At 42.1% G+C, this 17,146-nt stretch overlaps 1 protein-coding gene and 1 long non-coding RNA gene across 2 annotated transcripts in view; one reads left to right on the top strand and one right to left on the bottom strand.

Moving 5' to 3' along the window:
- Positions 1-17,146, top strand: part of MYO3B (myosin IIIB) — a 373,850-nt gene that overhangs the window by 17,122 nt on the left and 339,582 nt on the right. The window contains exon 7 of the mRNA XM_029933308.1: positions 15,044-15,189. Coding sequence (XP_029789168.1) covers positions 15,044-15,189 — 146 coding nt within the window. The remainder of the gene's footprint in view (positions 1-15,043; positions 15,190-17,146) is intronic.
- LOC115287731 lies at positions 11,859-12,799 on the bottom strand. Its single transcript, XR_003906623.1, has 2 exons — positions 12,754-12,799; positions 11,859-12,092 (listed from the first exon to the last, which is right to left on the bottom strand). It is a non-coding gene; the product is annotated as an uncharacterized LOC115287731 (long non-coding RNA).

The following is a 17,146-nucleotide window of genomic DNA, read 5'->3' as shown; positions in this document are numbered from 1 at the left end:
GTCTAGATCAGTACAGTTTTTACCCAGGGAAGGTAAGAGGTAGGTGGTTGCAGAATGTTGGTTTAGCAGCTCAGTAAAGCCATCAAAAATCCAGGCTGTGACTACTGCAGCCTGAATAGTTTCATTGTTGGGGACTGTCTTGGGGGGCAGTTGTGACAATGCCTGTGAATATCTGAGGGGCAGTAGGAGCTCCAGTGTCCCAACAGCCACCAGCGAAAGTGGCCTTGGTGCAAATAGACACCCCTCTTTACTTCCATGAGGCTGATCGTGTGGTCAGCCAAGAAGTTAAAGACAGTTCTTCTCCTGCCCTGGAGTCAGAGACTGTCCACTCTGTATTAGTTTTCTAGGACTGCCATACCAAAGTAGTACAAACTCGGCTTAAAACAACAGAAATTTATTATCTCCTAGTTCTGGAGGCTAGAAGTCCAAAATCAGGGTGTCAGCAGGGCTGTGCTCCCTCTGAAGCCTCCAAGATCCTTTTGGCTGCTGCTTAATCTCTCACAGTTTGCTGGCAATCTGGTATTCTTTGGCCTGCAGCTGCATAACTCCAGTATCTGGCATGTAGTCCCCTGGCACTCTCCTTGTCTGCCTCTGCCTTCACGTGGCCATCTTCTTGTAAGGACACCAGTCATGTTGTATTAGGGGGTTCACCCTACTCCACTATGACCTCATCTTAACGAATTACATCTGTAACAACTCTATTTCATTCTGAGGTTCTGGGGGTTAGCACTTTAAAATATATTTTCTTGAGGACACAGTTCAATCCATAACAGCCCTCCAAATACTTATCACCCCTCCTTTGTAGTAAATAATTCAAGTTTCCAAGAGAATCAGTTATCTGGAACCTACAGGTCGGTTCTGCAGGTTACAAGTGCTAGCTTAGAGTGCAACTTTGACTGTCTACGCATGCGCACGTGGGGGTGTGCACGCATACACAGTGCTCTCTCTCAGTCTCGGGTGTTTAAGGCAAACACTGTTCTTACTGGATGTACTAAGCATAACAAATTGCCTTCCCACATGGGTGCTTACCACCTTCAGAATTTTGTCCTGTCCTACATGATCTCTGGCCAAGCGTTTTTCCTTTTAAATTATCTCCTGAGACATCTGGCTCCAGTGACCCCTGCCTCCAACCATCCGCATACTTTGAGCCTCTGGTCTCCGTTCCTGTTACTTTTAGCCTATAGCTTAGACAAGTATATATTTTTAACACAGCCTTCCCATTAGCTGTGTTTATTGTCTCTTTTCTCCTCTACTGTCTCCTGACAGCCAATTTCTTACAATAAATAAGATGCATAATAGTATTTCACATTTGCATAGAACTTTTACAGATATTTTTTTTAAGAACTCGCACCCACCTGGGAAGATGCCAGTTAGGCATGATTACATTGACTTTATAGACAAGGAATCCAAGGCTCTGCCAGGCTGTGTGCCCAGGGACACTGAGTGGGTAGGTGCGAACAGTGACTAGAATCTGTATGTTGTGACTCACTGAACTGGAAGATTGGTTCACGGCCACTGTCAGGATTGGTATTGCTCAGCTAGTGTTTGCATCCTAGGCGTGCCTGGTAATATCCTGATCTATAGCAAAAAGGGACATAAGCCTCCTTTAAGTTTATTTATGAGGATGGTGGGGGGTTGGAGAAATTGATCCTTCGTCTCCCTTTCCCACCATCACACATAGCAAAGAATGAAACTGAATGTTTGTAAATGCCTGAAACTAAAGAACAAAGGATCAAAGTTGTCATTATTATTTTTATGGGGGACATTTGTAGACTGTGTTAAAATTATGCCTTATAGTAACTGGTATGCATGGGTGTGGCCATGCTGATGAGGAAAATATTGAAATACTTCCATTCTGGATGGTAAGTGGCTGGCAGCCAGGGCCTCTTGAGTGCTCCTCAGCCACCAGAGGTGCCTGTCTCCCTGGGAGCCCAGATCTCCTAATGGTCTAATAGCTGGCAAGCAGGGGACCTTAGGTAAGAGCTCCAGTGCCATGAGCTGAGTGTCAGGCAGTTTGAATATTGCACCTGCAAACATGTGTATGGTGGGAAGGAAACTTTCACTTGCTGAGGACCCATTGATGTATCGGGCACTAGGACAGGGGTATGTAACACATTATTTTATTTCATTTTCACAACAGCTCTCCATATTAGACATTACTTTCTCCATTTAACCACTGAGCAAAGTGAGACTCAAAGAAGTATATAGGAGATGTCAGGTCTAAATTCACCTACCTTGTAAGTAGTGGAATGGTTTGGCTTTTTAGAAAGCATGGGAATACAAGTCCCATTTGACAGATGAGGAAACTAAGGCAGGGAGAGGCTATTCTCTGTGACAGTTCAGAGCAGTCTTGGTTATAGAATTCACGTTTCCTAGCCCACCAGCCTTGTACTCTCTCACTTTAGTGTGTTCACACAGGGTGTTCAGTGTGGAAAATGTGTGCTGAGACAGCTCAAACAACAAAGACATGCGGGGATATAGTGGAAGAATACTCTGAAGCTGGAGCGTGGGGCACATCATTTAAAAAGACATACATGAAGGACCTATCCCCTGTAATTTATAGTTGACTGCACTTTGCAGTCCCACCAGTGAGAGAAGCAACCCATATATTAAGGATTCAGTTTACTTGGCATCTTACTAAAACGGCTAAAGGTCTGTTCCTGTATTAGAAAGCAGACTTGTGGATAAAGTAAACATTTGCTTCTTTTTAGAAAAAAAAATTTTTTTTTGGTTTTTACTTCCATCTGCTCATTGTTGCAAACAAGAGCTAATCAGCTGAGCAGAGAAACAGATGTGCTGTGACAGCTCCAAAACTGGGTCTTTTTCTCTGCTTGGAAAAGGGTCGTTGACAGAGGACGGTTGCCATAACGACAAGCTTACACCGATGCAGAAATACCACAGGCTTTTTGCAACCACTCTTGCCTTCATTAATTGTGCCTTTCCTAGCTAAATGATACGACAATGACAATGCTGTTTCCTGTGGCACTGCCAAGACTCGAGATGACAAAGGAGATATTCTGTGTCGAAGGGCTCAGAAAGCCATAAAACACTACAGAACTAAAATGTTCTTATTGTCATTATTATCATTTTTTTGTTCCCTAAGCTCTAGCTAATGGGTTTGGTCCCCAGGTAATTTAGCATTTATTGAGTGCTTACTATGTACCAGGTACTAAGTGCATTATTATTTTTTTTTAGGGAATGATTTATTTATTTTTTTGAAGTGTAATTGACACATGATGTTATAGTAATTTTAGGAGTACAATATAGTGATTCAGCAACTCTCTGTGTTATGCACACAAGTGTAACTACCATCTGTCACTATACAATTGACTCTTAAAATACCATTGACGATATTCTCTGTGCTATGCCTTTGTGACGTATTCATTCTATAGCGGGAAGCCTGTACCTCCCAGTCCCCTTTACCCATTTTGCTCATCACCCTATCCCTCTCCCCTCTGGCAACCACCAGTTTGTTGTTTGTATTTATAGATTTGTTTCTGCTTTATTTGTTTGTATTTTTTTTTAATTTTATTTATTTTGAGAGAGAGTAGGTGAGGGGGAGAGAGAGGGAGGGAGAGAATCCCAAGCAGGCTCTGCGCTGTGCTAAACCAACCGAGCCATCCAGGCGCCCTTGTTCTTTTGTATTTTAGATTCCACATGTAAGTGAAATCACTTTTGTCTTTCTTTGTCTGACTTATTTCATTTAGCACAACACCCTCTGGGTCCATTCATATTGTCATAAGTGTCAAGAGCTCATTCTTTTTTATGGCCATGTAATATTCCACTGTATATAGATACCACATTTTCTTTATCCCTTCATCTATAGATAGACTCTTGGGTTGCTTCCCATCTTGGCTATTGTAAATAATGCTGCAATAAACATAGGAATACAGATATCTTTTGGTACTATGTGCTTTGTGTGAATTAGTTCAGTTCATCCTCACGACAACTCCATAAAGTCTGTGCTATACCGTGCAATGTTTTAGATAAAGTAAACAAGTCACAGAAAGTACTATTTTTTTTCTTGAACAGGGTATTAGGTGATGCCACCAGGATCTGAACACAGCTATTTAGCTCTAGAATTGTTCCTCTTAAGCACTATATGAGAGCAAGCTGCTTAATTGTGACAACCGGCATACCAGATAAGATACAAATCTTTTCACTTTTTAAATTATTTAGATAAGAATTATCCTTGCTTATATGTTGAGGAAAATGTAATATTTCAACATGATACTAGAAGCCAATGTGATTAACGTCCTAAGGAAGGATCTGGAAAAAAAAAAAGCCCTGACAAAGTTCTTCAGTACAGAATTTAGGAGATTTGGGTTTTAGGTTTAGATCTGCCAGTCATTTTAAAAACCTGATTGTGGTTCAGTTATTTTAATATAGCTCAGTTTGGGTAGAAAAGTTAAGAGCACACATTTTGGAGTCAGAAAGACCTGGGAGCAAATCATAGATACCAACTTACCTCTAGTAAGTTACTGAATATTTGCGATTAGTAAGATGGGAACTTAAAAGAGGCAAAATGAGAAAGGAAAAAAGACCAGTTTCAAAGGACAAAATTAAATGATGTACTGAACATGCTTTGCGCAGTTCCTGGCATATTTAGGGCTTTAAAAAATGGTGGTACATCCTGTCTGAACACTACTTCTCCCTAACTTGATCTCACCTGTAAGAAGAAGGGATCGGCTTGGGTCATTTCTGCTTCCACGGTCCCTTCTGTTTTTCAGAGAATATTTACATTTTACAGGAGGAAGGGTGTCTTCTAGCTCACATGTTCCGTGGCTCTGGTGTTCCTCTGATAATGAAGGTGTGATCTCTCCAAGCTCTCAGTAAGGGTGAAATGATGAAAAAGACAAGAAGAGGCTGTTTTTACTGGACTCTGTTTTAAATGGCTGGGGATTATTGGGATCCCATGTGCCAATCATATCACTATAAGAAATGTAAGTTTTAGTTAATCATGAGTTTCAAGTGAGGAGTTCAGAACCTAGGTCACTGGCTGGTAGACCTGTGTGTCTTTCCCTAAAACATTTGTTCCAGAGATTCTGTAGCCGTTTGTCTTCCCTGATTCCCTGCAGGCTCCTGTGTCAGCTTCTAAGAAATAGAGGGATTCCCTTACTTCTTGTTCTGGGCTGACCCTGCCTGCATTCCCGCAGTGGTTCTGCCTTGAAGGGCCCTGAAGCACAGCCCAGATACTTGGGGCTCTGGTGGGTGAAGGGCCCAAGGCAAGGGTAAAGTGACTGAGTGCAGCCCGAGCCTTAACCTCAGCTCCACTAATAGGTACCCTCTCAGCTGGAGCTTTGCGGGGAAGTTGAGTTATGTGTCATATGTCAGTGCAGAGGTGGGGGGTTGGTCCTGGAGGTGGTGGTGACATGTCATCTTCCTGGTGGGTCTAAATATAGGACTCCATGTGAGGGTTCAGCTCCCAGATGTGCAGAACCATGTGAGGCCCAGAGCAGAGGCCTCATATCCCCTCCACCCCCACCTTCCCCCACTCAGTACTGAGCAAGAAACATCAAAATATTGGCCTGTGTGAACATTTGGAACTTTCCAGGCTGTCCTCCTACCCCTCTCTGGGGAGGTGAGAAGGCTCAAACTGTTCTCTTATGGGGCAGAAGTATTTGTTGAAGGAATGTCAGAGCTGGCTTCAGCTCTTCCTGAGCTCTGAGTCCCAAATTACCTGGTGGCTACCCTCCTGTCGATGCCTCCACTGCCCTGCCCAGGGCTCAGGGACTCAGCCCCCTGGAAGACAATTCATGCCTAGGCTAAACTCTGCATCTGGTCTTTTGCCTGATGGTCACTGAGCTGTCAGAAGGAAGCAAAGACAGGCGGGTCCCATTCCGCATTAGGAATGGGATCCTGCAGGAGCTTTGGGGTAGAGTGAGGCAGGATCAGGTCAGGGGCAGGAAGACTAGTATCTGTGGTGCTCTGTTATGTCCCAGGTTTTTCTACACTGTCTTTAGTTTTAGAAAGTTGAAGGAAATCACTCTCTGGTAGGAACGTTTGACATTCCCAAGGGTATTCTGGTTTGCATGGTGATATCAGCCTGTGAGAGAACAAAATCCAGAGACTACTTGCAAATAAAGGGATATGCCTTTATGAGTGTTAGAGCATTCAGATATTCTGTTTGGTTTGCTTCCCTTTCTATTTCTCAAATGTATTATGGAGGAGAAAACCTTTTTCCTCCCCATTTTTCTTATTGTGGGCTCATGCTTCAATTCTGTTACTTACTAGCTGTGTGACTTTGGGCAAGTGTCTTTACCTTTCTGTCTGTTTCCTCACTGATCTAACAAGTGATAAAATGAACTGAATTGTAAAACTGCTATTCTTTATTTCCTTAACAGTACTGTGGCAGAAATGGAGCATTAGCTGGCAAAGGGAAGGGGCAGCAAAGAAGCAAGAGGTGGCAGTAAATCTACCTGTGCGGGTAGGGGGTGTGCTTATGTGCTCACGGTGTGGAAGCTACTGTGGCTGTGGCTACAGGAAACCGCTTTGGCAATGACCCAGTGTTCTCTGTTTAGTAAGAATTCGCAGGAGATGCCTCACTCGGGAAGCTAGTGGGGAGACTATGGAGCTTGCGTCTGGTGTGTGGCCACAAACCAGCTGTGTAACTCTGGACAAGTCACCTCCCCTCCCCCTATTCTGGGACCTCAGTTTCCGAGGGGGTTGAATGAATCCTAAGATCGCTTCTAAACATCCATCTCTCGTGTGGGGAAGCTGGTGGAACAGAGGAGAGCACCGGGGTTTTCCTGGGTTTCTGAGCAAATGTACTCTTTTAGAGCCTTTTTTCTCTTTTTTCTTTTTTAAATTTAATTAATTTATTTATTCTTTTTTTAAAATAAACAACAGAATTTATTTCTCGCAGTTCTAGAAGCTGGAAGTCAAGATCAATGTGTCCGCATATTCAGTATCTGGTAGGGCCTGCTGGCCTTCTCATTTATAGATGCCATCTTCTCTCTGTGTCCTCACATGGATTCAGAACCTTTTGATTACTGAGAATACATACAAAAATTGGGGCACACTGATTTACCTTTCACAAAGGAGTTCTGTGAATATTGGGATCATATAATTAGGAATAAGTGACCCATTTCTGGGGCTTTGGGGAATTTAAGTGCAAAAATCATAGTGTGCTGGCCTCAAACCCAGAACCCGTCACCTCGCCCCCCTACTACCATGGTGGGAAGTTGGTGTTGTACAGGCATTAATTTGAACCTTGTTTTCTTTCTCTAAAGGCATAAGCCGAATCTTACAATCCTGAACAGAGTCTTGTAGAACATCATATTTTCATTAGAGACCTTCCTGAATTTTGGAAGGACAGTATAATTTAACTTATTTTTGACAATTTCTCAGTATACAAAATATAGATTTAATTCTAGCCTTGAGTTTTATAAAAGAACCAAAAAAAAAAGCAACCTCATCAATTTCAATTCTTCTAGTCCACTTCCCTTTTGCAAAAAAAGATTCAGACAGATCTCAAATATATCCTCCCTTGAAGTTATATTTCATCCAAAGGGAGAGACTTCATTTGTTTATTCAGTATCTCAGCTTGTAACACTTTAAGATTTTTGTATGTAAAACTGATGAATAATATTTGCCACTGGAATATTTATAACTGAAATTTCTAATTCCAGAGAAGTTCTATTTTAGAAATCTTTAAGATCAATAACGAGTATCAATTATGCTGTGTAAATTGAATAAGCAAAATTAGGAAGCCTAGTGGCCTTCCTCCCTCGCAGCCCATTGTATTTGCCAGTGTGTTGACTGCATTTCTGGGCTCAAGGTCAGCCAAGGATTAATAGCTTTAGGTCTGTTTGCCCTGCAGATTGTAAAGCTGAATTTAGCTCTTGAAATAATAGCATTTTGCCTGTGTACTTGAGTGAAATTTTAATATTGAGCTTTGGTTATAATTTTGGATCACACAATCAATTCTGATAAGGTGAGAAATTAGAACTTATAAGTGTATTTTTTAGTGACATTTAAAAATATTAATGGGAAAATGAAATAGTCTGAATAGCATCTATTGTTTTTTTAAATTTGGTAAGTTATTTTTTTAAGAGTGAAAAATATTTTTCCTTATGTTAGGTGGTGCATCTATAATATGTGCTTAAAAGTGTTGGTTAAAATCACATTATTGAAAGAGATTTCAGCCCAGCCGTTCTTTGATATATAACGTGATACCTGGTATAAGTTAAATATCTTGTTGGAAAAATCTAGGTTTTCTGAATGCAGGAGCCCATATGTTACTGTCCTTTATCCCCCGTACATCTAATCTAATACAGGTGTTCTTCTTAGATAATGAAGACTTTGAGATGAGGAGAGACTGTTTCCTCAGGTTCCTACAGCCCAAGTCTTTTTGTGGGAGATGGAAAGTAGATCTCACTCCTATCTTCAGAGCTTCATCAGCAAGCCCTAGTTTTGGTCCAGGCTGAAATGAAACAATAATCATGGGGCATTTCATGAGATTGTGATGGCCTGAGAACGTGAGAGTGGTACCCCCAGCCTCGAGGTTACAGTGGAGAGGGATATTGTGGGGAAGGGAATTTCTTTCATTCTTCGTGTATTAGTCTCGCAGGAACCTAGTGTCATGACCAAGACGCTCCCTTAACGTGCCAACTTGTCGGTGAAGGGTCTCAACAGCCAGCAAATACTCTGGGAGAGAGAAAGACACCCTTGAAAATTAAGGCAAACTTTTCAGTACTTATTTACATTTTCAAGACAAAAAAACCACACACCATTTGCTCTTTTTTGTTATAGAAATAATTCATGCTCCCTCTGGACATTTTAGAAAATGCAAAAAGGTTTAAAGAAGTAAATAAAATAGATGTTATGCATGCATCGTTGACCCCATGGTATCTACAATGAACATTCTGATGCCACAGAAAACGGTGGGTACCCAGCGTTTTCATAAGCAGTGCTTCAGACACGGCCCAGAGAAAGGGGTTGCTCGGTTTGTATGGGAAGAAGAGGTGCAGGGACATTCGGTAATTTGCTAAAGTAACCTAGTGAGGGGATGGTGAAACCAAAATGCATATGCCTGGCTCTAGGATTTTCTCTCACCAGTCAGAAGTACAAACCTTTTCCTCAATCCAGGAGCTACTGACAGTTGGTATTTCTCTCTCATTCCCCTGGTAACTGAGGAAAGGGTCAGCCATCCTCAACGGAAATCAGCCGACTCTATGCCTAAGGGTGGACAAGGAGATGTTATCTGTCAAAGCAATTGTGTTATAAAGCTGTGGTGTTTACACCAAAAACTCCTTCAGGAGAGGGGAGGAGGTGCACCCTCTGTGGGGCAGGAGGAGTGAGTCTTAGAGAGTCTGGCACTTTGGAACTCATTAGCTTGAAGAAGGCTAAAGAGTTCTGTCCTAACAAAGAGGCTTGACTGCTAGCCTTTGCTCCAAAAACTAGTGGAGCTAACCTGTTAGTGAAAACTTATTTCTTGTTCACATGCCCTTCCAGAAAGAAAAGTTTTTAGCAGCCAGGATAGTAATGACCCACATTTGGAAGGTTGAAGCCCACCTCTGGCGAAGATAGCTATGGCCATTGGGTACTGTAGCTGCTAACACATAGATATTGTTAGTAATCCAAGCATTAATGCTTTTCCTCTTCCTAAAATAAGCAGCAGTGTAGTCTAAGTGCACCAGAAAAGCTGTAAGTTTGCATTTCAAGGTAGGAATCTGGACATGCTCCATTAACCAGCATCCAAACAACTGCTCTGTTGCTGAAGCTCATCTTCCCTAATGGAGGCATTATCACAGTGACCAGCATCTTTTCATAGGCCTTAAGACCTTTTACAAAATATTGGCGATAAAATCTCCTCGAGGTTCCAGCCTTCCGGTTCACACCCCAGAATAATCTACTGTTCACTCTAACTACTTGGCATGGAGAGGTTAACCTGTCTGTGTGAGATGCAATCCCAGAATCACTTATTCGGAAGTTGTAAAGCCATAGAGTATGAGAGCGGAAGTGAGAGCAGAGATGTTCATTCCCACCTTGCCATTTTATAGATGTAGAGAGTGAGAGCCCCATAACTGAGGACGCCTCAGCTCAGGGTTTTCAAGGGACTTGCTCAAAGGGACTCAGCCATATGTATAATAATCGAGTAATGGAGTAAATAATGGAGTTCAGACTTTCTTTTTATTTTATTATTTTTAAAATTTTTTAAACTTTTAAAAATTTTTTTAATGTTTATTTTTGAGAAAGGTGAGGGGCAGAGAGAGAGGGAGACATAGAATCCGAAGCAGGCTCCAGGCTCTGAGCTGTCAGCACAGAGCCTAATGTGAGGCTTGAACTCAGAGACCATGAGATCCTGACCTGAGCCAAAGTAGGATGCTTAATTAACCGCCTGAGCCCCTGAGGTGTCCTGAGAGTTCAGACTTTCTGAATCCAATCTGAAGATTTTTCAACACAGCTTCTCTAAGAGTGCCACAAATTGATGTGGACAGGGACGGAAGGATGATAAGACCTAATCCTCACCCTGGGTTACTTCTGTTTACTTCAGGGGTCACTTTGATGAGATCATCAAGGTTCTGGCCCCTTTAAAACATAGAAAAAATGATGCAGTTAATGGCAAATTAACACCAAGTGGATAAAACTATTCATCAAAATTCAGAAACAGTATAAACATTCACTGATATGCCAGAGACTTGAAGATTGTTAAAAGTGCTATGCAGAAATATGTAGGGATTTATATATCTCTGAAATTCATTGAGACTCAGAAAATATTTTAATCTTGGAGGCATTAGGCCAGTAGCAATTCCTGTGCTAGGACTCTGCCTCTATTTTGATTCATTTAATGCTATGCTCTTAGCCTTTGTTGGCTACACTAAACATTTTATAACAGTCCATATACATGTCTCATGGAAAATTCCAGAAGATAAAGTCCTGTGGGACTTTAAAATTAACTTTGGAGAATCCAAACTTTGTAAAATTGACATTTATTAGCAGGTTTTTTATTCACAACGCTGGATTAAGATAAGTACACACTTTTGTTCATGATAAACAACTCGGTGTCTGCTTCTGGTACTTAGAACTGTATATTGAAACTACAAATTTTGACTAGTTGTGTTGGCAACTAACAATAGGGAGGTTAAAATCTATACCGTTCTGAAATGTAAGATATATTTGCTGTATTATACAACTTCAGGCAGTCACTGAAAACCTGTATTTTATTGTTACCCTTTAGTGTATTCTGCTTCTGATCTTAATAGAATTTTGTTTTCTTATTGCGTTTACATAAGAAAAATAAAGTGAGTTCCAGAGCGCAAATTATTTTTCTGCATCTAGTGAGGGGTAGAACTCAGACCCAGCTTGAACTTGTTATACTGCCTCTCAAGCTGACTTCTCCACTTGACATCCCTGATGTTGCCATCATTCTCCTGATCACCCAGGATCAAGATGGCAGTCTCCCTGGGTGTGCCCCCTCCCTTAACCTCCCATATTAAATCTCTTTCAATATTAAGTCCTTCAGGTCTTCCCCCAAGCTCTCTCATACAAGTATTCTATCTTCCCTATCCCACGTTCCCCAACATCACTTAGACTGCTGTGACTGAAGCAAAGGTTCCAGGTAAAGGAGCGTATACACTTCCCTTGGTGCATCTCCTCCTTGGGCTGGCCGAGGTGAGGTGGAGAGGTATGAGAGAATGAGGTGTTTGGGGTCCTGAGCCTGAGTCAATGCCATCTTACCCTGTCTCTCTTCACCCCTTTAATATGACTTGCAGAACCTGGGAAACTTGGTCTGAGCACCATATACTTATTTGCCATTGTCACTCCTTAGTGGAAGCCAGAACATCTGATTCAGAGAGCTTTTTGAAAGGTTGCCTTTTCCTCGGGGCAAGGAAAGCAAAGACTAGTGGGTCATCTAAGCATTCTTAATTCAGCTTTATTTTACCCAGAAACAAGAAGAATGCTGTGCTAAGGAGAATGAGCTTACTTCTCCTTAAAAAATAGTTGTAGATTTTGATGTTGGATAGATAAGGAATCCAGATGCAGGATGTATTGACCTTAGTTGGGATGCATCTTCTTAGAGTCCATCTGTAAATCCCATCACATAGGTGGCCCATAGAAAGAGTCTTTGCTCCTCTGAAGGACTGGTCCTGAAAGAAATTCCTTCTGAGAAGATGGAGTTTAGGTGACTTAAATCTCAAGAAACCTGTTTAATTTATTCACAATAGGTACAGAAGCTAATAATTCAACCATTCTTTGAACATAAACTTTATTATGTAGCACACTTATCATATTATAATGATTTGTTTACTGGCCTCTTCTCTGCCTATGTTCCAATTCTGGCCCTGGCAAGGACTAGCTGTGGACCATAGATAAACTATTTAACTATGCTGTGCCTCAGTTTCCACACCTGTGCAAGATGATGATAGCACGTACCTCACAGAATGATTATGAGATTAAATTCGGGTGGATTTAGCTTTCTGTCCCCCGGGCCTAGTACCATGACTGGCTCATGGGCACTCTGTAATTATTTATAAAGTATTTAGTAGGAAAATTTTCTGTAAACTTCTTTGGAAGGCTGAACTTAAAGAATTTGTCACATTACTTACGGAGTTTTGGGAGGAGAATTTGCCCAAAAAGTACTTTTGGGCAGTGTAAAGATAATGGTCTGAGCACCATGGTAATGGTGCGAAGATAATGTCTGTCTGCAAAGCAGTTGAAACCAGATGAATGTTTTGAATATTTTATGACTGCATTTGAGAAACGTTAGGGTATCTCCATTCCCACATTCGGATGAGTTCTTGGAATTACCTTTTGTGTCTCATCCAAGATGGCTAGAAGTTGATTTGAATTTCCTCCAACTTCACTTGCAGCTGTGCTCAAGCTCCAGCACATTTAAAGATGTGGGGTTTTGCTGACTGCCGCCCCCTGGCACGCTCTCCTCTAATGTCCCAAATATATTCTTTATTGGACACACGAATACACATCGTCTCAGGACACTTATAGCTGCCGTGGTTTGTTACTTCATTATTATAGGTTCACTTTAAGTCTTAATTAACTGTAGCTTCTGTTGGGGAAGGACAGAGTCTTATTTTTCTTTCCTTCACAGAAATGTGTGAGAATGGGGAACTATTTGCTCTGACTGATAGGTCTAAAATTATGTTTGTCCCACATGTTTAGAAATGTCATTTCTGAAAGGGGAAGATGTTGAATAGCCTTCTCTGGAGATGTTTAAAAATAGTGGTCCTGCTCACCTGATTGGGGTGATGAAAGTGAGGTCTTGGGGGGCAATGATACGGCTTCTGGTCCTGAAGTTGGAATTATTTTAACTGTAGTTAGTTTGAGTGGACCCTTGAAAATAATGTGTAAAAGTATGGCAGGAATGTCGGTGGCAGGTAGTCTATTTAGAGGGTGGGGCTGGGGTCAGGTCAGGGCTGCGGGTACATGGAAAAACATTCTTCAGTTCAGAAACCAGAATAAAAGGGTAGAGGGCAATTATGGGACCAAAAGCATCAGGTCTCAGGCAAGACAACAGGCATGTTTGGCCTCACAAGCCTAATTAAGTGGGTCTGGCAGAGAGCAGGTATGTTAATTTTCTGTCACTGCCGTAATGATAGAGCACATGTGAGGCTTAAAACAACACACGTTTATTCTCCAGGTCATTAGTCAGGGACAAGACTTACCTGGCTAAAATGAACTTCTCCATCTGGATTCTCAGAGGGATCTCAGACTTTACATGTCCTAAATGGAGCTCCTGCTTTCAGCTCAAACCTGCTTCCCCTCCGGGCTTCTCCATCTCTTTATCAGTTCCATTCTGGAACTGTTCATATCAAAAACTCTGGACTTGTCCTCAACTCCTGTTTCTTAAAGCCCCAGTCAGCCAATCCGGTTGGCTCTGCCTTCAAAATGATATAATCAGTGTGATTATTTCTCACTGTCTCACTGTCTGTAGTTTGGATTCTTGTAGAAGCATCTTAAACTGGTTTTGCTTCTTCCACTCATGTCCTGTTTTAACGTATCTCCTCAGCACAGCAGTCAGAGTGACGCTGCTCGCTTGTAGGCCAAATCTCACCCCTCTGCTCTTCACAGCCAGGTGGCCCATCTCACTCAGACCTTCTGGTGGCCTAACGGGGCAGGCAGACGTGTCACCATGGCCCCCCACTGCTCGCCAGTGTTGTCACTGGTCTGCCTGCAGTGATGTCACTTGTCTACATTATAGGCTGTTTGGACCAGTACATCCTCAGACTCTCAAAGTTTCCTACGTGTCCACAGCCAAAGGTCATCCTTGGCTGAGGAGGCAGATTTCGGATCAGATAGGGACCCCTGGTTCTTCCCTTCTTTTGCCTACTCCAACCTTCTTTCACCCCCATGGTGATAGCCTCTGAGTCTGAGTGGAGGGGCTTTTCATGTTTGACTCAAAGAGTTGATAGAGATTTCTTCACAGGGTTCCATGGTCCCCAAACCAGTGACAAGCCCAGGGCATTTTCTGGATCTGCTGCTCTTGTACGCAGTCAGGCCTGGCACCGAAGCAGCACCTGCTGCGGAAATACAAACCAGTTGCTGGGGTTTGAGGAGGGGGCAGATGTTCTTAGAAAAAAGGGATGAGAGGGAGCGGTTCCTATTTTAGGTGAACCACACCAGTCTTGCAGTCTTCCGACACCTTTCTGCTCAATTGGCCACACTCCTGGGGATTTTGGGCAGGAAACAAGGATCTTCGTGAACAACTGTTCCTCGTTGTTGAACTCAGCACTGGCAGTGAGGTGAAAATGCAGACAAAGCCTTCCTTAAGGGACGACAGGGCGGGCTCAGTGAGGAGGTCACCCTCGTGTCTCTCCTTGCACTGTTCTTCCCTCACACTTGTACCTGAAGGGTTCAGTGTATATTTATTGTACTGAAATGACACATTTTTAAAGGCTAACGAACATACCAGATGATTAACCCATCACACACAAATAAGGTCTAGACAACACATACCTTATTATCTCTGGAATTTGATACCAGTGTAACCAAGGGAACTAAGAACGCGGCTAAGATCGGCTGAGGGCCTTTTAGGACATAGGAGGTGGCAGTGGGGTTGATGTGTCTTGTTTTTGTCTGATAGGTCATTGCTTGTGAGCAGCAGTATGACTCTTCCTATGACGCTCGCTGTGACGTCTGGTCCTTGGGGATCACAGCTATTGAACTGGGGGATGGAGACCCTCCCCTCTTTGACATGCATCCTGTGAAAACGCTTTTTAAGATTCCAAGGTAGGACACAAGGGGGCGCTCTTGGCTCATTAGTTCTTTGTGAAAGAGGCTGGTTAAGAGGGATAATACCTAGTAGTTCCTAAACAATTTCTGGCCAAACCTAAGAAAGCCTGATTGTAAAATGTATTTCTTTTGGAAGAAAAAAAGGAGGGTGGGGGAAGAAAGAGGATGGATGTTCTAGCCATCGCATATTTTCAGTACTCTGATTTTCCTGCGATCTTGGTTTATTGTGATTTGCACAAGAGGACTAAAAATGCAATTTTGGATTAAATAATCTCTCTCAATGCTGACTTTTTCTTTTTAATTATATAATCACATCTGGTCATTCTGCTTGTTTATTGGAATCTTTCTCGAGTATTCAGGAAAATTTGGGGATAAAAAACGTGTATTATATTTTCGTATCCACTCAGAGCAACACTAAGAAACATCAGCAAAGTGAATCAGTTATGACTTACTCTCCATCCCCTGATTTCCATCTCAATGGGACATTGTGCTGAAAGAGGTCTGTTTGGAGGGTATTTAAATGCCAGTATATTTTCTATTGTATGTATTCATTCATTTTATGAGAGGTTTGGTTGTTTGTCTTTCATCAGAATTGGACTGCTGTTTGGCCACTTAAGCTTCTAGTTACCGTAAAAACGAAGAAATCAGGGAGCTCTGTCCTGGTCAGGTTGCAGATTAAGAGATTTGTACCGTCCACATTTCTCTTTCAAAGGAAGGCTCTGGGCCGGCTTGGAGCTGCTTAACTACTTTAACAATGCAAGTGGTAACCTTTCCTTATCTGCACAATCACACAGCCTTTAAAAATCTCTCCTGATTGCAATTTGCATTTCTGATTAGGTCTATTTAAATGCAGATGAAGCCTGTGGTGTTCATCATCATAATGTTATCGTTTTATACCTAATCCAGATGTGAACCACCACCCACCGTTATTCCAAAAATGATTCCCACCCATGTCAGGATTGGTCTTTTTGCCTATTCCGAAGTACAAACACAATTCCAGGCGATTGGAAGAACAAAGTACCTGACTTTTAAAATTAATAGTCTGTTGATCATTCAAGACAAAATAAAAATGCAGGACCAGAACATTATTGTTTGCAGTAATATGTCAGAAAATGAGAATGGTGTCTGGGGTATGTGTGTGTGCACGCACACGCTTTGATTTTTTACAAATCATTAGCTTTTCACCATTTGTTTACTGTGGCCAATAATTTCCCAAAGATCAGAATTAAGGTGTGGCTTCTGCTTAGCAAGATACATGTGCTTCTGATAAGAAATCGTCTACTAGGGTATATATGTATTTTTCTTTTTTAAAGTATGTGTTTGTGTACAGACCACCTGTTCAAAAATTTCATAGGGTGATAAATATGAGTCTGCTTAGAAGGTGCGTGCGTGCGTGTGCGTGTGTGTGTGTGTGTGTGTGTGTGTGTTTAAATAAACTCTTCATCTCCAGTGAGTCCTCTGAGCTTCCTTCTGTGCCCAGCTAAGTCTTTGGTCTCTAATAATCTCAGTACTTCACTTCTTCCACCTTGGGAGAAGCTCCCAGATCTTCGAAACACAAATAACCAAGCCCCCGCCCCCCACTGCCTGCTTCCGGAAAGGGCGCACCCCAGAAACAGGATAATTGCTAGACAAGGATTAGGGGAAACAAGGACTCTTCCCCTAACATAGGTTGCAGCTTTCTTTTTCTCCTAATGTAATCTCCTGCCGTTTTACCATCTCTTGGTTCCTGCACAAGTGATGAATCAGATCAACAATCATCAGTCAGCAGATCCTCCGTGAGATTCCATGTGCTGAACACTTGCCATTGCCCCATCCGTAACAGCCACCTTGACATTCCTGCTGGGAAAGATGGAGGGCTTTTGTTTTTTTAAATGTAGCATAGGGATGCCTGAGTGGCTCAGTCAGTTGAGTGTCCGACTTTGGCTCAGGTCAGGATTTCACAGTTCATGGGTTT

Source organism: Suricata suricatta, chromosome 3, assembly GCF_006229205.1.
Source record: "Suricata suricatta isolate VVHF042 chromosome 3, meerkat_22Aug2017_6uvM2_HiC, whole genome shotgun sequence".
NCBI classification, from domain to species: Eukaryota; Metazoa; Chordata; class Mammalia; order Carnivora; family Herpestidae; genus Suricata; species Suricata suricatta.
Note: the sequence above shows the minus strand (reverse complement) of the source record. Positions and strands in the feature narration are given on the sequence as shown.